We start from the raw sequence: 25,411 nt of genomic DNA, 5'->3' as shown, positions 1-25,411 counted from the left end.
GGTATCTTTCAATAATTATCGATGCTTGATGTGTTGTTTTTTTTTGTAGGCTGGAATTATGTAGGCCTTTCCAACAGAAAGAATATATCCCAGTAGCGAATGATAGTTTGAAGACTCGTTGAAGTGATTAAGAAGCACGCTTTTGACAAAAATCGAAGGAACAGTTACTAGTTTTCAGATTACTGTAGCAACTTAGTACGTGATATATCATTTTATTGATTAATAAAACGTCTGAATTGGCAAAAAAAATTATTTATTGAATGTATGGTTAGTTAATGGTAAATGTTATTTAAAAAATCCTTAATTAGTAAAAAATGTTTTCATGTACTGCATCGTCACATCGTGATCATTCGTTCGCCTGACAATGGCATCTAAGATTCGCTCGTTCTCTTTCAATGCTAAATCTTGTCTGGCTCCATCGAGCTGGTAGTAGTTTACTTGACAGACCTTCCAGAGCAAGCCGATCTTCTCCAGATCACCCTGACAAACGATCAGTTCGTAACTTCCCCGGTTGTCCTTGCGGGCGGTGCGGCCTTTGATCTGTACTTCTTCCTTTACATCCAACGAGAAGAACGTTTGAATTACGTGCAATCCTCCGTGCTTTTCGATGGAAACGCTGGACTTGTAATCGACGCCTCTTCCCATGCCACGAGTTGCCAGGGTGATGGTCTTGGCGACACCCGCCTCATCAATGAACTGCTGCGTTTGCTTTGCATCGGTGTTCTCCGTCAGAATATTCAACCGATCGAATTGGCCAGAGTATTCCGCATGGAACTGATTCAACTGTAAATCGCTCTCGAAAAACACCAGAACTGACCGTTTGGCTCCGAGCACTGCATTTGCTCGACTGAAGATGGCATTCAACCATTCCGATTGGCTCGGCAGTTGTTGGAAGTCACTAACCGGGTCGAACCGTAGATTGGAACAGCCGAAAAAGGTTGGCATGGCGGATAAATCACGGATATCGTACAAATCCCTGATGCAGGTCTTTTCGTGTTGGTTAAGCGAGGTCAGTGTGCCGGTAACTCCCAGTATAAGAGGATATCTTTGTGGTAGCATTGCGTAGGAAATAGAACCGCAGTCCAGATTAAGGTAACCGTAGTTAACTTCCAAGGCTACTCTAATGGAAAAATCAGACTTACGTAAACGGAAATAATTGAATACCATATAGTAACTGTTTACGTTGTAGTTCACGAATTGGCCTCGGTACTTGTGTAGAATGGTTCCTGTATTGCTGAGTTTGTAATCCATCCATCGATCTGCCGGAGAGCTTACAACATCGATAGCGCATGCGATCATCTGACGAAGATGATTTTCAAACAAGCTACGATTGGTGAATCTTTCCGTCAAAACCTTTCCTTCTTTATAAATCAATAGATCGTAGGATTTCGTCGAAGCTAAGAATTTATGAAAATCATTTTGTGCGGCCATTTGAGGTGATTTGATGTAATCAGATATGCTTTGTTCAATTGAACCGTATGTTAGCAAGGGATTCCCAATCACAATACTCCAAATTTTCTCTTGAATTTTATCCAGCCCTGGCAGCATAAGTCGATTTACGGGGCAATAGACACCACCATAGTATTCTTTGGTGAAAAACACATCCACCTCATCGATCAGCAAAACCGAGCTGGCACAGTCCTCGGAAACAAACTTACTACGGACAGGAGCAGCATCCTTCAACAACATAACCGACATCAAGTCTCTCAATCCCATCCGGCGTCCATCGACGATGGGAGCGATTAGCTCGTTGGCCATCGCATCGTACGTGCTGTAGGTGATAATGTTGTTGATATTGAAGATGGCGTAGAATTGTTTGAAATCAGACTCGTCCCTTTCCACCAGATAGTGATTGTAGCAAACGATCCGAGGTTTGTGGCCCGTCAGGGCAAACAGACCAGCAGTCAGTCCCAGCACTAGAGATTTGCCTTGACCGGTTAGTACCTGCGACAGATGCTTCGTAACTCCCTCCTCTGCGCGATCCACACTCAGCAGTCTCAGAATGCACAGGATCTGAATACAGTGCGGAGTTAGGTACTTTCCCGTACCGGAGACGTCTTTCGAGACCAGGACGGACCACACAGCCGCCAGTCCGGCTAGGATCTCCGGAAGTTTTTCCTGCTTGTAGGTGTCGGTCCATTGTTTGAACGGTGCTTTAGTGGCGAGTATTGAGACCTCGTCGGCGATCTTTCTTGCTTTCTCGGTGTGTTCTGAAAAAAGAAGCAGTTCGTGTGTAAAATAACTGCTTAGAGAGATGGAAGAAAGATATAGTTACCTTCTTCGGTTAGTTGCATAAACTGCTGGAAACTCTGGCAGTACTGCTGATAGGCCTTCCGCAGCAATTGATCCTCCGTAGCGTTGTTCAACTCGCGAAAGAGCTCCAACGCCCCATCGACGTCCATTTCGTTCTGCTTACGGATGTACCAGAAAGACTCCTTGATAAGATAGATTCGATTGGTGAAATCCCGATGAGATCTGCTGTTGTCCATGGCGCTCGCAAAGGGTTTGACTCGTTCGTCGTAAAACAGTTCGAAAGAAACGTACTCCGGTTGTTCCAGTAGATACAGAAAAGAGTTGCGCACAGCAAAGATCAATTCGTTTGTGGTGCAGATCTGCGTGGTTTGTGAAAGCATTTCACCTGATTTCCATTGAGCTTTGTTAAGTTGAAGATTAATGAACGATAGCAGACTTGATAAAACTTCAATCACATAATGCTTCGAAGGAGCAATATTGTCGAATATTATCCGCCATAATTTGGAATACTTCTCCGGATTGATGACACAATACGTCACATTTGCCGTGTTACTCCATTTGTTCTCAACGGGTTTGATGAGATCCAAATCCACAAACGATTTAGTTTGATTATCTGAGGTGGTCATTTTCACAAACCAGTCGAACTGGACATCGTTCAGATCAACCAGTAAATCGCTGTACGCTCGGAAGAAGGTAACCATGTCCTCTGCGGAAACATTCTTCTCCAATGCTACCAAAACGATCTCCAACAAACGATCCCGCAGAGATGTCATTTCCGGTAGCTGGATCTTGGAAGGGATAGTAGAAATGATATCTTCTCTGTTCTTCCAGTAGCTATTGAAGACATCAACCAGATCGCGGAAATGGTTTGAAGATAAAGTTTTGCTGGTAGCCTTCGAGTTGATCAGATCCAACTGTTTCTGTAAGATCTGTCTATCGATCAATGAGCTGTCTTTCAGTGTGACATACGGCATTGTTTGAACGACAAAGCGAGCCGTGTTGTGGGTGATCACTCGCAAAGTCTCCAACTGATCGTGACCGACTCCACGAAGAAAATCGACGTAACTTTGGATGATGGTTCCGAAACAGTCCAACTGGCAATCATCGGGGAGAGCATGGGCGAGAACATCATCCAGCAGACAGTACCACACGTAGAACTCATCGGCAATGTTCAGAGAGTTTCCGATTGTTTCGTTGATCCCGAACAACTTTTTGGTGCCTACCACAACCCTTTTCCACATAGGTTTTTGTGTTGGTCCTTCGAAAAGTTTCACCTTATATTCGAACAGTTTCTGGCTAGCGCTAGCACCTAGTTCAAAATGTTTCAGCAACTTGAACAGGAAATAGTATTCCCGTTCGAGACATTTTGTGAGCGCACTCACCGACTTCCAGTTGATCTTCTTAATCGGATGCCACCCGGAACTGTCACTGGTCAGTAGATCTTTCGGAAGATGATCGGTCCGGCCACTAATCTCGAAAATTAGCTCTTCCAAACTTTTGCACAAAAAGAAGTAAATCGGATTGGTTTGAGGCGCAATGTGCCTCGTTTTCTTGACGTTGATCGCAGTAACGTTAGCAATCCATCGGTTACCGAGATCAATCAACGGCATTTGGAAAATGTCCTCGTTCAGGGTCGCGCACAAATCCGTGAACAATTTTATATCATTATTCCGGATAAGCAAAATTCGCCGTTTGCTCATTCTTTGGATAGAATCGTGAAGGTGCTTCGGCGCTTTCTCCAGCAACATGTTGTTGTAGTTTGCAAAAGTTAAGTCCAGCATCTGTTTCACACCTTTAAGCAGGTTCGTATCCGATGGATCTGTCTGCGGAAATCCAAAGCGGGCCAATAATCGATTCCTACAAAGAACCGTATTTTCCGCTGCATTCAAAGCTCCAGCTGATTGTTTCAAGTCATGGGATATCACTGAATTATTGGCAATTTCATGGCACAACCTTTCACGGTTTAGGCGTGGCAGTGGTGCAGCCGACAAAATGTTGGACAATTGAATACAATTCAACGCGAACTGATCGTCAACCGTTGATATGGTCAGTGCTTGTTTGACATCGGCAAGGAATGCTGCTTGATGGGATGATCGACCGGCCGTCAAATCATCCTGTAGGACTTTCACGATCCGAAGATTCTGCAGTAATACTTCTTTTGCCTCGAAGAAGTCTAACGTATCTTCGAGCAGCTCCAGGGCAACTAGCTCAACTTTTGCCAAAAAGTTGTCATCCGCAGACATCAGACTGCCTTCGTTATGTAATTTAATCCTAAGGTTCTCATACGTAATTCGAGCGGAAAGGCCAAGCTGGTCGACTCTCATCGGCGACGGATATTTCAATTTTATTTGTTCACCCCCGTAAAAGAATTTACCTACGGAATGCAGTGTTGGCAGCTCTTCCTCTTCTACCTCAACAGCTCGCTCCATTAGCATATCCTGATCGTTATCAGTATAAGTGTCCAACCATTCTTCCACGATTGAAACATTCATTTTCCGCTCGCCCAAATTTACCGTCACACCGATTTCCTCAATGTCAGATGTCTGGGGTTGTTCAACACCTGATCCGTTCATCTTGGTATCGCTGCTGGGCTTTTCACTGCTCTCAGTTTTTTCAACCAAATCCAATGTTGTCTGATCTTCCTCCTCTATTTCAGCAACCTGTTCGGCGAAAGCTCGTTCCATCATCATATCACTATCATCATCGTCAAAACTCTGTGTGGCCAACCCTTGGGCCGCGAGTGAAGCAATTATTTTCTGCTCTTCCAAATCATCTTTTACCCCTAACTCATCAATTTCAGACTGCTGGGGTGGTTCAACGCCTGCTCCGTTCATCTTGGTATCGCTTTTGGGCTTTTCATCCGTTTTTTCAACCAAATCCAATGTTGCTTCCTCCTCTATTTCAGCAACCTGTTCGGCGAGAGCTCGTTCCATCATCATATCACTATCATCATCGTCAAAACTTTCTGTGGCCAACCATTGGGCCACGAGTGAAGCAATTATTCTCTGCTCTTCCAGATCATCTTTTACCCCTAACTCATCAATTTCAGACTGCTGGGGTGGTTCAACGGCTGAACCGTTCATCTTAGTATCGCTGATGGGCTTTTCACTTCTCTCCGTTGCTCCAACCAAACTCAGTGTGGCCAGTATCTTCTCCACTGCCTCAGTAGGCTCCTCGATAGCAGCTTGCTCTGTTTGCATATGACCCACCTTCTTCTGATCGTCCAAATTATCCTTTGTGTCCGATTCGTCATTAACAAACTGCTTGGATGATCCTTCGGCTTCACCGTTCGTCACGGCATCGCAGTTGGCCAAACTATTAGATTTTTCATTAACCTCTCTGTCGATGCCAATCGTGACTGCGATCGAATGAGCCTCGTTTGGCTGAGCCTGCTTGTTCAGCTGATCGTTATCTTGTTCGCTCTGTGAGTTTGAATGTGTTTGCTCGCCTGCTATTTCACATGAGCGAGACATGGCGGTATCAGGTAGCCTGCAACAGATATCGGCGGGTCTTTGGTCTGCGATTGGCATTGACTGTTCTTCTGACGAGTATCCTGCATCGGACGGACTAGCCGAATCTTTAGCAACAATCTCGTAAGAAGAAAATTCATCCATTTCGCTATTTTCTTGCTCGACCACCTCCGGCAAAGATTGCATCTGTTCGCCATTTTCGTTTGCACTTTGCTCACTTGGTTCGTCCTTATGCTCGTCCTCGGTTTGAACGGCATCCAGGGGAGATGTTGCGTCCAGGTTTAACTCTGCTCCACTACTATCAGCAACGGAAACACGACTGCTGCTTGCCAAAGGCACAGTTTCGCCGGATATCAACTCATCGCCGGTCCCCTCGTTGATTATTTCAATCGAGCCGGCATCCGATACCATATCGTAGTCCGATTCCGAATTGCTGCGAGCTGACCGAACAGGTTCAATTTCATAGCCCAGTGCCATTTTGTATGATTCGATGACAGATTTCACGTTGATCTGAAATAGAAGTAGTTTATTAGAATCATGTAATCATTGTTGTTGGGAATTGTGGGAAAACAAGGAATTAATGTCACCTTGGGTTGATTGATAGTTGGTCACTGGACAGATTTTTAACTTCGTCTGTTAGTTTCCAAATCAAAACATTACACTAGACCCAATCACTATTCTTCAACACTTATCTCAATCGATAGAATTATTGACATTACTCAGCAAATACTATATTTGATTCTTGACTTTTGTTTCGAAAAACAAATCCATACGTTTTACTATTTTTAACAGAACTTAACAGGGGACATCCGGAGTACACTTCAATCCTATCAAGAGCTATCTACTATAATGGCGTTTTCCTTTTCGCTGAGACAGCATAAAACAACATCGGTATATAGAGAGTACCGCACATACTCACTCATACTTGGGAAGGAATAAGGCTACCTCAGGTCTCTCCCTGCAATGGTACATAAACAACATAAAATGCAGCTGCGCGTACATGTGTGGGTGTGACGACTATACATGCTATATATTATGCTGGCAGTGTGGCCGAACATGATTCTAAAAATAATCATCATGATTTCTCACAGCTGATTGATTATTGAATGACTCATTTATGTATTTATTCGGCAAATAGTGGTGATATAGGGTGATGAGTCTATTTTAGCCCCATTAGGAACAATACACTCCCTGTAAAAAAAATGCGGACGAACATGGTCAGGCGATTTAAAAAATTTGACTCAACTCGCCTGTGCTAATTGCCCCTAGGAACAAATGCAATTTGCGAATGCGATTTAAAAGTAATTTCAATACTTAGACAAATTTTCTGGCCGCTGAAATGAACTTCGTTGTTTTTTGCGTTTTTCAAACATGGCGGTTCCTATTTAGCTTAAGCTAAAAATTGTTTTTTGAACAATTGGTGTGTTCTCACTTTTATTTTGTTTGTCTAGTGCACTTCATTTAGCCAACGAATGTAGAAAATTGTGGAATCGTGTGTATGTATAGTAGAACAAGATCTCTGACCTAGGGGCAGATCACTCCAGGAATGTATAACAAATTTGCATCAACTTAGAAAAATGCATTTAATTTCCATTTTTACATCAACTTTGCACTCACTCGCAGAAAAGATTACTTAACAATCGTCCTGCGCTGATCCACTTTGTTCGATGTTTTACACGCAACGCAAAATACATTGCACGCAACGCAAAATGCATTACGAATTTCTATTTTGATGGAAAGAAATTTCGCTGATTTTTAAAAATGCATCACAAGTGATCTGCCCCTAGTCCTTGACCTAAAGTCTTAATGAACGTCAGATTGTGATAAGTTTTGGTGTGCAATACCAATTTCACCTTTGATTCTTCCTATAAGTTGGTTATGGAAACGCGCTGGGAAGCACCGGTGTGCGGTCGTGTTTTTTGAAGCGCGCATTTTTTTTTATTAAATCCTAGTAAACATTCTTCTAAATAAGGATTAGCGAATCTAAAATATTAGTGTATACTGCAAAATATTAGTGTATACGCCACGCCATCTTTCGATAGACACGTGCGGTCGAAAAAATCTCAAATTACCCAAATGAATACGAGAAGTCAAGGGAAGGGCGTTACAAAACCTGGCGGAACAGCTACTCGGCTGAAGCGCATAAAAAGGAAAAAAGACAACCAGCTAATTCCAACGAACAACATGAAAGGTGTTGTCGAAGGCAAGGAAATGCCTGATATAACCGGATTAACGTACAATGCAACGGTAATAGAGTCAGTTTTCTCACAAATCAGACAGGAACTCATTACACAACTCAGAATAAAGATCTGGACGAAACCGATTATCGAGCTTAGAGATGAGATTGCCGCTCGCTTAAACGATACTAGGACGGATATCGACACGAACCAGTTACTACTTATTACATTCGGAAGGATTAACGATATAATAAATGCAGAGGATAAAACGAACCAAACAGAGAATTTAAGAATAGATTCAATGAACAGAAATGGCTTATAAAATGCTAAAGAAATACAACACAATATCAAAAATACACTATACGAAATATCAATCTGATTTCCAAGAGGAGAAGTAACGGTTACGGTGGGGTAGGAATCCTAATACGTGCGGATATAGATTGCAAACAAATTGACATCCCTGCTTTCGGAACACTAGAGGTCGTTGGAATACAAATTTCTGGTGCATTAGGTACGATCAGCCTTTACTCGATGTACCTTCCCCCTAATAACAACCCTATGTTTGAGAAAACCGGTCAGACGAGTGGATAACAAGTTCATTCTGAGAGCTATTTGGCATACATATTCAAAGAGTTGCTCATGTTTAAAAGAAGGAGTCAACTCCTATGTTTGAATAAACCGAGCATACGAGTTGATCACAGGTCCTGCCCTTATTGATTCATCTGCTACATAAATTGCCATCCGCGGGTCAATCGGAACGTTCAGCATTGAACGAACGTTCCTACCCTAAGTACACATGCTCCTTCCAGATAAATCAGAATCCAACTACAAAAAAGCTCTAGAACTAATAAAAACCATAGCAGCCAACAACAATATTATAATTAATCCGTAGATTGTATTGACAGATTTTGAAACCGCTGAGATAAACGCTATAGCAAGGATTGTTCCCAATTCTGTGTGATATGGTTGCTTTTTCCACCTAACGAAAAATTGGTGGAAACGGATCCAAAAATTGGGATTATCTGGAATTTATTTGAAAAGCGTGCAAATGCAGATCTCTTTCAGACAAACCCAGGCCTTGGACTTTTTGAAGCCTCCAGATGTGCCTGAAGGCTTGGGTATTGTCAGTGCTTCAGCTCCGGAACAAATGTCCCCGTGCTTCGATTACATAAAAAAATACGTTTTGGGGAAGCGAAGGGTTGGAAAACACTGCGTACAGACACAGGCCAGATTTTCCCCTGAAATCCACACGCGATACAACACCCTCAATGACATACCCAGAACCTCAAACGCAATAGAAGGGTATCACAACCAATTAAATGCACTCTTAAAAGGTACCAGTGACCTTAAACTTTATGCGGTTGTGAAAGTATTCAAAGAGGAAGAGCAGTCCACGTCGGCGAAATATATGCGATATCTGCAAGGAGATATGATAAACCGGCGTCGCTGTAAAAAAACATGCAGGAGAGACAAAAAATTAAAAGAAGTTTTAATTGCCGACCAGGAAGTTGGTACAACATTAAAAGATACCGTTTTATCAATAGCTCTTATATTACAAAACCAAACCTGAATATTAATACTAATAAATAAGTCGTTTTTGATTTTTGTGGGTAATAGACATCCTGGAGTATCGAGCAATACAACTGTCAACTCAAAATTGCTATTGATATCGAAAATATCACGCTCAATTTTACATTGCCTCTTAGTGAGTAAAAACAAGCAAAAATTGAACGCTAAGCTAAAAATAGTTATATTCAGCATATGTTATTTTTTACGCGCTGCAATTTTTTTTCAGGTAGATTAAAGTTAAGTAAACGTAACTGTAAGGAGTACTCGAAGAATCAAATATTAATCAGTTACTTTTTATGCTCAGAATAGATTAAATAAGGCTTGTAGTTTGCAAATAAGTTCATTGCTGAAATTACTTTTTTCTCTTCAAAAGCGAATTTGGTATGAAAATATAATATAACTATTGCACGATTTCACCTGAAAAATTCTGTATTGATAGCATAGGAGCAAATGTCAAAATGATGTCTAGGAAGCAGATTTTTACTTGTGATTGTATCGTACAGTACTTCAGACCTCAATACTGTAATAAACAGTACAAAAATACGTAAAATACATTTTGAAGAAGCTTGACTTTATTACTAAAGTAAAAAGTATTCGCGATATAGTGACGACTAATCAAATTCAAGTGAATAATGAAGCGTTCGCTTCTTCCAACACTACGAAACTATATTCATTCACTTTCAATTGGGTCACAACATGAAGAATAAAATTGTTTTCATGATAAAATATTGCACTTTGGAAAACTTTTCTATTTTTTTAAATAGTGGAAAGGGTGATTATATTTTTTTAATGAGAAAATTTAACTTTTTAATGGTTCGAGATAGAGTTTCGCTGTCTTTCATTTTTGATATTAAACTTATATCAATTGAATATCAGAAGATATAGTTTTGATGCATTAGAAAAAATGTTCGTTTTCAAAAACTCTCTTTATGCTGCTAGCGGCACAATTAGGAGACTTATTTCCTACACACCAAACATAATATTGTAAACAGAAACGATTGCTCACCTGTAATATATCTTAACTTCCAACCGAATCCAAATCCAATAGAAGATCACTTTTGCATACACTTTCCACTCCTTACAATAACTTGACAAAACTGTTACTGATTGAATGCTTCAAAAGATGAATCTTCAAATCGCTGACACAGCACTGATCATCAGCTAATCTCCAGAGTAGCTGCGGGCGGCCCTTATGTATGGATTGTTTATTTTGCTTCGGATGCATATTACCACACCAATACAGTGCCAGATATGTCGGTAAACAACCAGAGTAGAGTGTTTCGAACAGTCGCAGGTAGTCCCGAGGGATAACACCTATACTATAACGAGTGACGACAACATACCTGTCGCTGTCAGGTAGTATCGTAATCTGGGACGGAACTTGCGGGTAGATGTTTTCTTTTTTTCTGTTCATTCTATCGTTCGTCTCACATAGTCTCTCTTGCTACCATACACCTTTTAAATGGACTGGCTGCATTTGACGTTCGTTCGATTTTTTGCCATTCGCATGGCTTTTCTCTGATTGTAATGTGATTGCAGCTATACAAGAAGCGATGCCAGATTTACAGACATGTCTATATTTTGCAGACTTTTCATAGCCTCTACAGACTTAGCCGGAGATCTACAAACTTTTAAAACAAATGGTCCCGGATAGAATTTTACAATAGCATTTACCCTACAAACAATCATAAAACAATAAATATTATAGTTATTACTGTTTCAACATTGTTCGATACAAAGTTCTCACAGTAGATTTACAATAAAATTTCATGTAACAATAAATGTTACTGTTCAGCAAAAAATTTATACAGTAAATTCACATTAAATTTTACTGCTCTCGAGAAAAAAAATGTATGGAGAAAAATCGATTTTTTGAACGTTAAGATACATAACCACCCCTCTTTTTTACTATAAAAGTCTATTTTACATTGAAATTTACCGTAAAATCTTTTAAGTTTATTGTTTTTGTATTGTAGCATAACACTAAAACATACTGTGAATTATTGTAAAATTACTGTACTGTCACAGTGAAAATCATGGTTTTATTACTGTACATTTCTATTAGGGGTGTTTAGCAAAATTGCACTACAATAACTGTATTCGCATACGAGTGATCCCTCCACAATGGAATTCTATTTTCAATCTACTTTTAAAGTAATATTTTAGGGTAACTATGATTTACTTAACCATATACAGACTATTATAGATACTTAAATTATTGTTCTACTGACATTTCACAAAAACATGTGGCATCGCTGGTCAGATGTGAAGACTGTCTTCATTTTGAAGACATTTGAACGGTTGTGAAGACAGGTTTTTCATTTTAAAGACAATTTTTTTTGGATGTCAGTTTTCTGGCTCAAAATCAAAAACCATTTCCGAATCCTGGTCGGTGAAGACAAATGAAGAATAGGCTGTCCCGAAAAGTTATGATGCTCAACCCAATAATGAAAGATAAGCATATTTTAGGCACTTTTTTCGAACAAATCATGTTTCTATAAAAACATGTCGAGGTTCCGCAAATTCGATTTTTGAAAAATGTTCATTTTTTAGGAAAACTGTCGTGTATCAACTTTTTCGAGTAAGTAATGATAACCATCATTATGCTTTAACCTGTATAAATTTCGCGATTGGTTAGATTTCTTTATTGATGTAAATCATAAGTCTTGTAATAAAAAACTCAAATTGAAACCATTTCGAATAATTATGGTATAACTGACGCTTTAGAAGAGTTATTTTGACTCTTCCCATTTTGGGTGATAGCCAGTAAGAGCATGTTCAGGAGTGTTTCAGTTGTAGTTTCCTAATTTTGACAGTTCTTTAATATAGAACTGAAAATTTTAAAACTAGAAATTGCTGTCATCAGCAGTTTTGGCGGATGTTCTATTCAGTTTAAAATTCATGTCTTGCCATGCCTTCTGCGTTACTGCATTCAAATTTATTTTTCCTTAGTCTATCGGGTCGAAATGTCTGTGCCGAAAACTTTACATCCTAATAAAAAAAATTATACACGAACTTTAACCCATATAATCCAACGATTCCACGTATTGTTTGGATTATACCCTGAACAGGTCGTTAGGCTCTTGGATCATAAGATGTTTAATAGGGCATGTATTTAAAACACAGTTCTAAACTGTTTCAAAATCAGCAACAAATAGAACGGCGTCGTATAACAGTTTTAAATTTTAAAACAAAATAGTTCGAAATTATAAAAATAAAACGCTCTGCTGGGGATGTGAACGTTTCATTTTCAGTTATACTTTGAAACTACTATACAAAATAATACGCTCCTAAACATGCCCTAGTAATTCGTTTCTATCAGTGTCACTTTTAGAGCCATCTCGTGGAATTCTCCACATAAAGCTACTGTTCTTTCAGCGCGATCATTGCTGTCATTTAAGGTTGAACGAAGAAATATACGAATATTGAAAACGAAAATAGCAGATTATTTCCCAACCGATATTCTCCAAAAAAAAGTCAGCTGTGTTAAAGACAAATCCAGTTATATTGAAATATAGGAATATATTTTGGGCAACCTAATCTGGTGGAATACAGCGATTCGAACCGTTTTACTCTGATCAAACATTTCCCAGTACTTTTCTTTTTCAAGTTGCAGTTAACCATTGCACAATTATTTTAATCATGGATATCTGATTGGAGCTAAATATTTCGAACCCACGCTACCAGATTACGTTAGCCAAACTTTACTCCAATATTTCGATACAACTTGTCTTTAACACAGATCAATCAGCACGGACTACCAAGAATCGTTTTAGGCATGTCAACGTTTGCTCGGTAATCTCAAGCATGCTCGGAAGATATTTCAGTAATGACCGAACTGTACGATTAGTAGCTTCATGTGAATAATTCAGCAAAGATGGCCCAAAGAATGGCATTGATAAAAACGAGTTATTACTATCGCCAAAAACAGAAAAAGACCAAATAAATCTTGTGAAGCTGCAATCGTGCCATTAGTATTTGATAACATATCGTCGCTGTTGTGCTATCTTATGACAAGCGCCATTTAGCACATTTCGAGAAAAAACGATTTCTAACCCTCTAGTGCCCAAATTTTTTTGGCTTGAAAAAACTTTTGGAGGTGGGCTTCGTGATGAGAAAAACGAAAATAATGTTGAAAATTCTACAAAGTAATGGATTTTTCATTAAAGCCTTATAAAATGTAAGCCGCCTAGAGGCGGTGTTGGGCACCTGGGCGAATAAAAACAAAAACCTTTTTGCCTTTCTCATATAAAGAAAGGCTATGCAATCACTGTAAAAATCGACTTTTTAACGGAGGCCCGGAGGGCCGAGTGTCATACACCATTCGATTCAGTTCGTCGAGATCGGCAAATGTCTGTGTGTGTGTATGTATGTGTGTGTGTATGTGTGTGTGTATGTGTGTGTGTCATTTAAACTCACACAATTTTCTCAGAGATGGCTGAACCGATTTTCGCAAACTTAGTTTCATATGAAAGGTATAACGCTCCCATAAGCTGCTATTGAATTTTTAGTTGATCCGACTTCCGGTTCCGGAGTTACGGGTTGAAGAGTGCGGTCACCCAGCAAATTCCCATACAAACTGGTACCACCATGATGTTCAAATGATGTAAAACATATTAAAATTGATGTAACATTACTCTAGTTTGCGGGTCTGGATCACTAATGATCAATCAAAGCAGCTTTGACCACATTGGCCACCTATGACAGATCATGACGCCCCCGGGGAACCCGCCAAGTTCCTAAGCTAATATCACACCCATTCCCCAATGAATTCTCTACCGATTTTTACAAACTTGATTTCAAATGAAAGATACAGTAATACCATTGACTGCTGCTGAATTTCATTCTGTTCTGACTCTTGCTTTCGGAGTTACAGGGGTGTTAGTAAGGATACACTGGAATTTCCCATATAAATCGGTACAATCGTAATACCTCAGAGGCTAAAAACTATTGAAATGGTCACCAAATTACTTCTAATCGCAGATCTAGATCACTGATTGCCAATCAAACATTCTTTGAATATATTGTCCACTATCGACGATTCCGGAAGTCCGGAATTCCGGGCATATTCCACAAATAAAGTCACATTGGTTCTTCGGTGATGACTGAACCGATTTTCTCAAACCAAGTCTCAAATGGAAGGCAAAATATGTAGCTGAGTATTGCATCAGAGCCCCTCCGCCCCCCCCGCCTTGCCCTTACATCTCCCTCCTTCATCACTACCGTCCCCTTGGACCACCCTCACGCCCGAATTTCCTTCATCAACCCCGTATACCAAAATAAGATGAAGGATTTCTGACGCATCCTCCACTCCCACTCTACTAACCCCCCATTCCCTCCACTTTTAAACCCATTCCACCAACATTTCAAAATATAATCACATGAAGATAACATTGAACTCATGCTGATTAAGCTAATTAAATACTATTCTTTTGCCTTTCTCATATAGAAAGGTTACGCAATTGCTCCAAAAACCGACTTTCTAACCGAGGCCCGGAGGGCCGAGTCTCATATAACATTCGACTCAGTTCGCCGAGATCGCAAAATATCTGTGTGTATGTATGTGTGTATGTATGTATGTATGTATGTATGTATGTATGTATGTATGTATGTATGTATGTATGTATGTATGTATGTGTGTGTATGTGTGTGTGTATGTGACCAAAAATGTCACTCATTTTTCTCAGAGATGGCTAAACCGATTTTGACAAACTTAGTCTCAAATGAAAGGTGCAACGTTCCCATAGGCTGCTATTGAATTTCTAATGGATCCGACTTCCGGTTCCGGAATTACAGGGTGATAAGTACGAACACGCAGAAAATGTCGATTTTAATAAATTCTGCAATGAATGTATAAAGGTGAAATTTTTTCCAAAATATGACCACAACTGCTTCGATTTGTAGTATTAGGTCACTAACATCCATTCAAAGTCTATTTGGCCACATTGGCCACCATCCTCAGTTCCGGAAGCCCCGGCGGAAGTATCTAAATTCAGAATAACAGTCACATCGGTTTCTCGGAGATGGCTAGACCAATTCGACTAAACTTGGCCTCAAATGAAAGGTATTGCGTCCCCGTAAATGGCTATTTAATTTCATCCCGATCCGACTTCCGGTTCCGGAGTTACAGGTTGTGGCGTGCGATCACATAGCAAATTGTGATTCAAACCGATACTCCGATGAAAGCAAAAAAGGTAAAAATTTCGCTAAAATGTCTCTCAAACAACTTAAATTTGCTGTTCTCGGTCACCGACGGCCAACCAAACTTTCGTTGACTACATTGACCACCATAGATGGTTCCGGAAGTGCCTGGGAAAAGTGGCCACCTTTCAAAATTTACGAACTCACATCAGTTTCCCGGAAATGGTTTGGCCGATTTTCACAAACTTAGTCCCAAATGATAGCTATAATATCCCCACAGATGTCTATAAAATTTCGTACGGATCGCTTACATGGGTCCGGAAATATAGACTAAATCGTCCGGTCACATATGAAATTCCCATATAAGCCGGAACTCAATTTTTTTTTTCAAAAGGGGGACCCCATGAAATTTCAGAAATCGAATTCGTATTTTTGATGCCAAACATCTTAAAAATGCATGAAACGTCGAGATTTTATGTTATCTCGAAAAAATTTTTTTTATAAAGATCGACTTTTTGGGACTTTGCCGATTTCGCACCTTTTTTTTCAGTTCAATATTACCATGGCTGTTTTTTCTTTTTCAAAATTTTAGAACTCGAATAATGATTTATTTTCCTGTATATAGTTGTCATGTGATGTATAATAATAAAATGTAATATATGCATTTAAAAGTTTTTAATGAATATAAACAACGCACACATTCTCGTGATTCATGATTGAGAAAGGCACAATTGCACCGCTAGGTGGATTAAAATAGGTTTTTCTTCTTCTAGTTACTTCAACATAAGCGAATACAGATGGTTGCTTATATTTTGGACTCCATTAGAACGCATAATACCTAAACTGTAAGGAGTATTTCTCTAGTGCTTTGGTTGTTTATAATTAACTTCTAATTTATAGTAATGGAGTCCAGGGTCTGCTGGCGATGGTTTCACTTATCATGTTTTATGTTTTTAATTTAAGAAGATCGTGTAAAAGTGAATGTGTTGCATAAAAGAGCGGACTGTTAGCTGCATTACAAAATCTTAAATATGTGACGCGGGAATCTCGCCAATTTACGACTATACGCGCAGTGATGCCAACTGTTACAGTATTGATCGCGCGAGACGTTATTTTGAATAAAACTACAAATCAATCGATACTTGTTATTATTTTTCAGCCTCAATGCTCCTGCAGTTTAATTTCGGCACACACTTTGTATTCAAAAGCTAAATTTTCGAAACTCTTCAGGTGAAATTCCGAAGTAAACAAACAAACAAAATTTTCTTGAGGTTACATGTGGTTACATATACGGCCAAGTAAAGTTGTTTTCGAGCGCTATCGAAAAATCTAGTCATTCGTGGAATAGCTTTGAACTCGCCCTAAATAACAAAAATGCTGAAATTTACAAACTTACCAGGGATAATGAGCCTATTTTCGCCCTAACCATGTAAAACCGTTGGTTGGAGCGGCGTTAGCCATCTTTGTTCAACGTATTGGTTCAAATGGCGATTTTTGATATCATAATAGTTCATAAGAAGAAAGCAAAGATATTGGTGCCAATTCATACTCATTGCGTCAATTGTATTCCGAGTAATTAATGAAATGGTGAGGCACCCTTCCTAATACGACTAAAGTAGGCTTTTCACTCTGATACGCTCGAAAACTCAATATCACTTACAACGTGTACGAAACACAATTTAATGCAACATATTGGAGAATGGATTAAACAGTACTTGAAGTGCAGAACTAGAGACAGCGCCATATGTCTAATACAAAAGGAGAAAAAAATTCCACCAGCTAGTTCCAGGCTCTCCTAAATATTATTAAATGATAAGAATATCCACATTCTAACAGCAACATTCACCCAAAATTTTTAAAACATACTTCTTTTCAGCTAAAATTGCACATAATGCTCGTTTCGGTACTTTAAGTAATCACTAAAGAAAATTTTTTCGCTCGGGTGCCCAACACCGCCTCTAGGCGGGCAAAATATTTTACCAAAAAACCTAAACTTCCGAAATATTCCACGAAACCAATTCACATCTACAGTGAAATGCTAGTAACAGGCTACTCAAAAATATTTTTTTTAGTTTTTGAAATTTCCAAAAATAGTTGAAATTTGTTTAATGAAGATTACCACTAAACACAAAATAGTTTTTTTCCACGTTTTCCTCGAATTTTCAATTTTGAGCTTCAATTGCCTTTGACAGAAAGCTACGAATATTCAAATAATGTGTGTGTATGAAAGGCGTAAGCGTTGGGAAGAAATGCTAGTGCGGATGACAACATTCAATCATGTTTTAGTAGTTTTATTTAGATTTTTATGGAGACCGCCTAGAGGCGGTGTTGGGAACTAGAGGGTTAAAGTTTGAGATTGAATATCTTGTAACTTATAAATAGTAGAAAACAATTCAGAGACGACAATTGTTGCTTCTATCTATTCTGTATTAATCTTTCAAATATTACGAAGATCGTTGCACTACATTGCGAGTTTTTACTAAAAATTTAAACAAAAGTCGCACTCACACATATCATACGTGTGTATTGATGATAAAATTTGTATGGCGTGTCATAATTGTGCTTGAAAAATAAAGCATCAATTATTAAATTTTAATCACATCTTTGGTTTATTTTGGTCTATTGACAATCAGTTAGATGTATTTTGAAGGAAAGAAGTCAGGGATTCTAGAAAAAATACACTGAAGTTTTTTTTTATGCGGGGGATACGTACCGCATAAAAAAAATCCGCATAAAAAAAACCGCATAACTTTGAAAATCCGCATAAAAAAAACCGCGTAACTTTGAAAATCCGCATAAAAAAACACATAAGGTGTGAAATATTTTTCATTATTAAGAGCCATAGTACTCAAGGAAAAGCAAGGATTTGAAGTAAGAAAGTTTAGAAAAAAGCGTGGAGTAGGGTCATATGAGCAAGCTTAGAGTTTCCCGGCTACTTAGCTCTTTTTCTTCTGCAACGCAGGAGTCAGGATCTTTTGGCATTAAATGCGAATCATCTGAGTCTGCGGCATGTCCAGACAAGCGTAAAGTCACTTAATGACTTATGCTGTCGGAATTATGCTTGGAATCGCAAGACTGACCTCGGCACGTAACCGACCAGCATCGAGATAACGATTTCGAGAGAAATTTCAACGTCGGGAAATTTCTCCGTCGGAGTAGACTAGGCCCCCGCCGGGGACTATTTCGAATAGATCGGGAAGTAGCGCCGGCAGATGCTCGTCGGGGCGCCTGACAACTGGAAGTCACTCCACCCCGAATCGCAGGACCGACCTCTGCATCTGCCCGGGTAGTATCGGTTTCGGAAGATCTTCCACTGCCGGGGAACTTTTCGTCGGAGTAGGAAAGATCCACCGTCGGGGACTATTCCGAGTAGTCCGTAGCGAATCGCCGGCTTGAATCGTCGGGGCGCCAGTGAACCGGACGCAATCCTCCACCGGGAATCACTGGACTAACCTCGGCATTCTGCCGGACTGCACCTAAGGAAGAATAACGTGTCCGTCAACGGTTGCAGGAGACATTCTTTCGTCGGGGAACTCTCCGCCGAGGTAGGCTAGCTCCACCGTCGGGAGCTACGCCGAGTAGCACCGAACGCGACAGACCCTGGTCGTTGGGGCACCAGTGAACCGGAAGCCACTCTCCAACCGGAATCGCCAGATCGACCACGGCATCCAACTGGTCAACGTAGAGAGGAAGGCATGTAGAATATCATGCCGTGCAGGACTGATATGGCGGTTACGAGACAAGCGAAATCTAGCACGACCAGCTAGACCTGGAATCAAGTGAAGTGCATTAACACGCCTCCCCCCAAAGTAGTCATTTCAAATGGAATCCGGGGGATCAGGCAAATGTCGGACTTCTTGGTGGAGTTTAGAGGAATAGAGAGTTATCTTCTCTGTTCAGAGTCCCTCACTCTGGCACATGATGGACGAAATCGGTAGTATGGTCTAACTACTGAACGTGTGCCGGGTCGGCGTAAAAGCTTTATCACCAAGTAAAAAAAATACACGCTCAGAGACTTTTTTCCGATCTCGCCGAACTGAGTCGAATGGTATAAGAGATTCGGCTCTGCGGGCCTCGGTTAAAAAGTTGAAATTCCGACCGATTGCATAAGTTTTATTATGAGAATGGCAAAAAGGTATTCAGTCATTTTCTGTTTTTATTTTCACTGCATCAAGAATACTTCTCATATCCTTAACCCAAAGACTAGTAATTTATAACCTAAAATAAAAATATGAACATTTTATGTCTTTTGTTTAAGCATGTGCATTCACGAGGATCTATCTTTCGATAAAAGTCGCTTCAGGTGATGCCCTAGAAATTAAAAGGAAGCTGCATAAAAAGAATCGCATAACTTTGAAAATTCGCATAAAAAACCGCATAACTTTGAAAATCCGTATTAAAAAAACCGCATAACTTTGAAAATCCGCATAAAAAAACCGCATAACTTTGAAAATCCGCATAAAAAAAGTCGCATAAAAAAATCCGCATAAAAAAAACCGCATAAAAGAAGACTTCAGTGTAGTAACTTTTGGTTACAGTGTTGCCAAATATGCTATATTTCCAGTTTTTTATTTAAACTGTTTTTCTCACAACTCGTGATTTTTTCTTATGGAAATTTTAATGCCATTGTGTTCCTCCGACATTTTTACATATAAAAACATCTAAAACTTCAATATAACTTGAGCAAATCCCAAGATACAGTGATTTGAATCAAAAACTCATAATTTCTCATCATGTTTCTCGCTATATCTTAGTAACCAAGTATAATTTCAAAATTCTGGAAACGCCACTTTGTAGAGATTTTTCAGACAAGTAATGTGGCATATCTAACTCAGTTTACCCCAAAATGGCGATTATCATAAGATAGCACAACAGCGACGATATGGTTTCAATTTGATTGTTTTATTACAAGACTTAGCATACAAGAACATTAATAAATAAATCTAATCGTGAATGTTATACAGGTTATAGCATCATTGGTGTTATCACTTCTTATTCGAAAAAGTTGTTGATAATGAACTATTCCGAAAATGTCTCAATAACTACCTTAGAATAAGATGGTAAAATTTACACATGGAAAGTTTTGTAAGATAGAGTTTGTTTGTTTGTTTATTTGTCTAGTAGCGTAAAGGACATCCTTTTTTGTTTGCTACCTGCGATTTTGTCAAGAGTTTACATACATAATTAAACTAATACTCTAAGTTTAATACAATAAAATAATTATTCTCGATTCCAAAACTCTAGACAGCCCCTCTTAAAAACTACTTCAGATGTGGAAAATTTAAGCATAGCAGGCAACGTGTTCCAATTTGCCACACCTCGAACGAACAGCGAATTGGAGTAGGTGAATGTGCTGTTTGTTACCTCGAGCTGCTCAGGATAGGAGAAATTATGCTTGTCGGTGGTGAATATGAATGTCACCCATCATCATATGCACTCATTTAGAGGGTGACTCATTTACCTTCGGTAATATCACAGACAATGCAACCAGACGAGGACCAGCAAACGGGTGTACTTACGTAGGGGATGCTCAAAAGCTACGACCTGATTAGACTTCCTGGACGACAACCAACGACAAGGGCTGGCGACTCCTTTTGAGTCCGAAATTCGAGCAAAATCGAAACGTGAAGCAAATTCACTAACCCAAGGCTCAGTTAAGTTACAATATCACTAATCTTCATCATTAAACATCTTAACTCTATTTATTACTTATAAATAACCTAATTCTAAGTAACGTCACTTGCTACTTGCGGTTTGGTTTTACGGGTGTAGACGGAAGATGGCCGGATCGTCGACTGGGTGACATGTTGGTGGTTTACGGTGACAATGACTGTGTATGGCGGCAGTGGCGGTGCGTCGGTTATAACTGGGACTCTGGTCCAACGGTTAGCCGTCGGAGCGTGTATGGCGTGCGTCCTTCAACCGGATAGTGGTATTTTCTGCTCTCGGGAGTAGATTCGACCTGCGGCTTGTGGTTGCCGGTTTTCAGGGTTGCCGGCAGGCAGAAGAATGGCGTGGTGGCTGCCGGGATTGTTTCCAGGGGGGGTCTTGGCACGTGGCGACGGACAGAGAGCCGTATGTTGGCGGTAGTTTCCGTTCCTGTTCTTGGTCTCGTCCTGCGAAGGAATAGGTTCCAGATGACAATCTGGAGCCAAGAATAAAAGGTTGTCTGGGGACCTACCCAGAGGTATTAGTTACATAGCCATACAACCATGTGGTACCCGCTACCTCCTTCCCGTCTACATTTTTGTACCCAATTTTTACCTTTTTTTCCGGTATTTTAATTTGTCTGTGAACCGTCTTCTCACCGTTATTTTACTTTGCGTACAACTAAATTTTAGATTAATATTTTAACGACAATCAACTTTTAACATGAATATTTTACAAATACCTTTTAAACTCTATTACTCTAGTCCATTAATCAGTCCTTTTGTGTTTGGACTTTTATTAACTGTAACTATAAAAAAGCATTAAATTAATTAACCTGCATAACTTTTAACACTTAACAAAAATTACTTTAGAAAATTAAGAACACCGCGCGCACTTCTTATTTCTTTGATTGTCAGAGCAGAAAGAAGGATCAGGGCCTGGAGCTGAGCCTAAAACGGTGACATATTCGTAAGTCGGCACCGGAGATGAACCGAACACCTCCGAAGTTTGACAGCTCGGCTATATCCGTTTGCTAACCCTTTTACTGGCTACTCTACCCGTGGCGTGTAGCGGCGGCTAATGGCGATTTCGCTTGAACCTGAAACTGAGTCAGGTTCTAACCCCAACTGCTGTCAGTTCATACATTTTGACAGCAGTTGGGGTTAGGAACTGACTCAGTTTCGCTTCAAACGAAAACCACATAAATGAGACAGGTACCGCTGTAAATAAGTACTGTGAAATGATGTGGGTACCATTTGGGTGGCAGTGGAGCTCGTAGCAGGAAAAGGCAGAGTTGGATTTGGATGCTGGGAGGGCAAAATATTGAACCGCTCAAGGATTGATATTGGCTGGAATAATCAGGTTCTGTCGTCGACGTCCCTGAAACGGCAACAGTTTCTGGAAGAGTAGTGGCGGGGAGTGCATTTTGGTCAGCTTTCGAATGAACATGCAGGAATGGTATGCGTAAAAGTTAGCTAGTGGGCATCCTATTAGGGTCTTCTGCAAATGGGTGACATGTGCATAGCGGTTTAGACCATATATAAACCGCACACAGCTATTCAATGCAACGCGCATCCTATCCATGGCGTTTGCACTTAGGTTGACATGTACACGGAAAACCGATTCATCACAATTTCAACTAAAAAATTAGTTGAGTTTTTGGTTTCGTCTAGTTAGTATTTGGGCGAACTAAATTTTTGTTGCAAACAATAATCCAACGTTGTTGGTTTGATGCTGTCAGTTTCAGTCTGGACACGAACGTTTCATCCTAGCACAAAACTTAAAAAGCTAAAGCACAAAACTTGAAAAGCTACATGAGCTAAAGCTTGAAACGCTTGTCTCAGCTTCTAACGCTTGTTTTAGTCCAGACACAATTGCATATGCCGTTACACTACCTTTTCAGCCAAGACACAAACGACTAGAATTCAACTAATCTCATTGTTGAATTAAACTGCTTCATCGTAAAATACAACATAGGATATTTCAAACGTTTTGTTTCACCGACCGACGGATGAAAGGTATGGAATTAAATTGTTGAAAAATTCCGTATGTCAGTAATTCACACGTAAATATAATACAGAGTTATGTTTCTCATAATGTTATCTTTTTATAAACTGCAATCTTAAATGAGACGAAATAGCCAAAGGTATTTAAGGATTGTTGGAAATTGATTGATTTGAATTTTAGAATAAAGGTATATTTTTTTTCTATTTAGTCACAAACACTATCCAGCACTACAAAAAAAACTTCATACTTATTCCACATCTAGTTAGGAATCTCAAACGATGAAAAATAATTATCATATTACATATTACATTGGTTAATAATTGAAATGTTACTATATAATCGATTAAATCCGAAATAGAATGATTTTGACAATTTTCGACAATACTTTCAATTTTCAGTGCACATGTATTGAAAAAAATGTCAATAAAAATCATCCCTTTATTGAAATGTTTTTAAAGAAAAACTAGGTAAAACCAAAATGAGGTCAGTTGAATTTCTGTTTTTTTTGTGTACTGGTTCAGGTAGTTGCGTCCAGGATAAAACAAGCTTTCCAAGCTGAGACAACTACCTACGTGCTTAACCGTTATGCCCAGCGTGTATGAACATAGTTGCTGTCGCTACCTTGATGTATTTCAGTAAGGTGTGCATCTTAGCTACTTGCTGTCATTTCGTATGATGTGCGTCTTGAATCAAAATCAATAATAATTTTCAATAACTATTATTTGAGAATCTCTCAAAATTAAGAGAAAATTTAGTTACGTTATTCATTTTTCTGTTGAAATCAACTAATTAGGAAAACAAAAATTTGTTTTGTTATTTTCTTCATCGAATGGCTTTCAGTGTAGTATGTCCCCAGAAAGGAAATGGGGCAATAATCATCAGACTCTTAAACAGTTTCAGGCCCGTGTCGATAGGAGCGATGGAAGTACATCCATACAGAGTACGAAGGCTTGCATATATTTTGCCGCACTGTTGAGTTATTAGACTGTCCCATCCGAAATCTGCTTGAAACATAAACCCGAGATTTTTCGCTGTATCCGTCCATTGTATAAGCTGTCCATCCATGGTGATTGGTGGTAGTGGTTCATTCCGAGATAAATGCCTTCGTCGACCTTTCACGAACAACGCTTTATTTTTCGACTGGTTAACGAATAGCTGGTTCCGTTGAGACCACTTGACAATCCTTTTGAGATCTTCATTCACCATTCGGATGAGCTCGTCCGCCGGGATATCATGGCGACCAATATACAATTGAACATCATCCGCATAGAGTTGAATCGAGCAATATTTGAGAGCAGAAGGTAAGTCGTTGATGTGGCAGCAGAACAGCAAAGGTCTAAGCACCGAACCTTGTGGTACACCAGAAAGGGAATACCCAATCTCAGATACCTGGTCCTCACAGAACACTGTTTGGCTTCGTTCTTCCAAATAAGACTCCAATAGATTCACAGCAGATACGGAAAAGTTGAACTGCGTTTTCAGTTTAGAGCAAAGTTTACGATGGGGAATGGTATCAAAAGCTTTCGAAAAATCAAGCAATAGCAATATTGCAATACCTTTTTTGTCAATCGTGGCCGCTAAGTCGTCATGCACACGGAGTTCCGCGGATTGGATGCTCTGACCTTTCCGGAAACCTGCTTGGTATTCTGTTAGCAGGTTATTCTCAGTGATGAAGGACGACCTTTGGCCTGCGTTAAGCCAAACCGAGCTAAGCGCCATAATTTTTTTCGTGTATTTTTCGTTCCAAAATTCATTTTTCGATAACTTACCATTTACGTAGAAAGTCAAAGAACACTTGCTTGCTTTCGTTTGCTATTTGAGCTCCAAAAACATAATAGATATTAGAGTTCCTGGTGTTACATTGGATGTTAAATCGATTTTAGATAAAGTACCTCAAAATGGCGCTTGGTCCTCTTTGGCTCAACACAGGCCATTTGTTGTTTAAGTACCTTCTCGAATGCCTTCGACAGGGCGCATAGAATACTAATCGGTCTGAGGTTTGACAACGTGTTTAGATGCGGCTTCTTACGTAATGGCAAAACCTTGGCATGTTTCCAGCGCGCAGGAAATATTGAGGTTTCGATGATCATGTTGAACATGTGAGTAATTTGTTGCACAACCAATGGAAGAATGATTTTTATAAAA

General features: G+C 39.6%; 2 protein-coding genes across 4 annotated transcripts in view; one reads left to right on the top strand and one right to left on the bottom strand.

The window, feature by feature from the left end:
* Positions 1–25,411, top strand: part of LOC131682420 (apoptosis-resistant E3 ubiquitin protein ligase 1) — a 246,792-nt gene that overhangs the window by 68,299 nt on the left and 153,082 nt on the right. The window lies entirely within an intron of this gene.
* LOC131682418 (uncharacterized) lies at positions 262–10,582 on the bottom strand. 2 transcript variants are annotated; one of them, XM_058963867.1, is made up of 3 exons: positions 10,476–10,582; positions 2,276–6,233; positions 262–2,210 (listed from the first exon to the last, which is right to left on the bottom strand). In XM_058963867.1, exons 2-3 carry the CDS (start codon positions 6,198–6,200, stop codon positions 301–303), a joined length of 5,835 nt encoding a protein of 1,944 aa, XP_058819850.1. In that variant the 5' UTR covers positions 6,201–6,233; positions 10,476–10,582; the 3' UTR covers positions 262–300. The 2 variants fall into 2 exon arrangements, with proteins under 2 accessions (XP_058819850.1, XP_058819849.1); XM_058963866.1 differs by lacking the exon at positions 10,476–10,582 and adding an exon at positions 6,311–6,713.

This window comes from Topomyia yanbarensis, chromosome 2 (genome assembly GCF_030247195.1).
Source record: "Topomyia yanbarensis strain Yona2022 chromosome 2, ASM3024719v1, whole genome shotgun sequence".
Lineage (NCBI taxonomy): Eukaryota > Metazoa > Arthropoda > Insecta > Diptera > Culicidae > Topomyia > Topomyia yanbarensis.
This window is presented reverse-complemented; position numbering and strand designations above follow the sequence as displayed.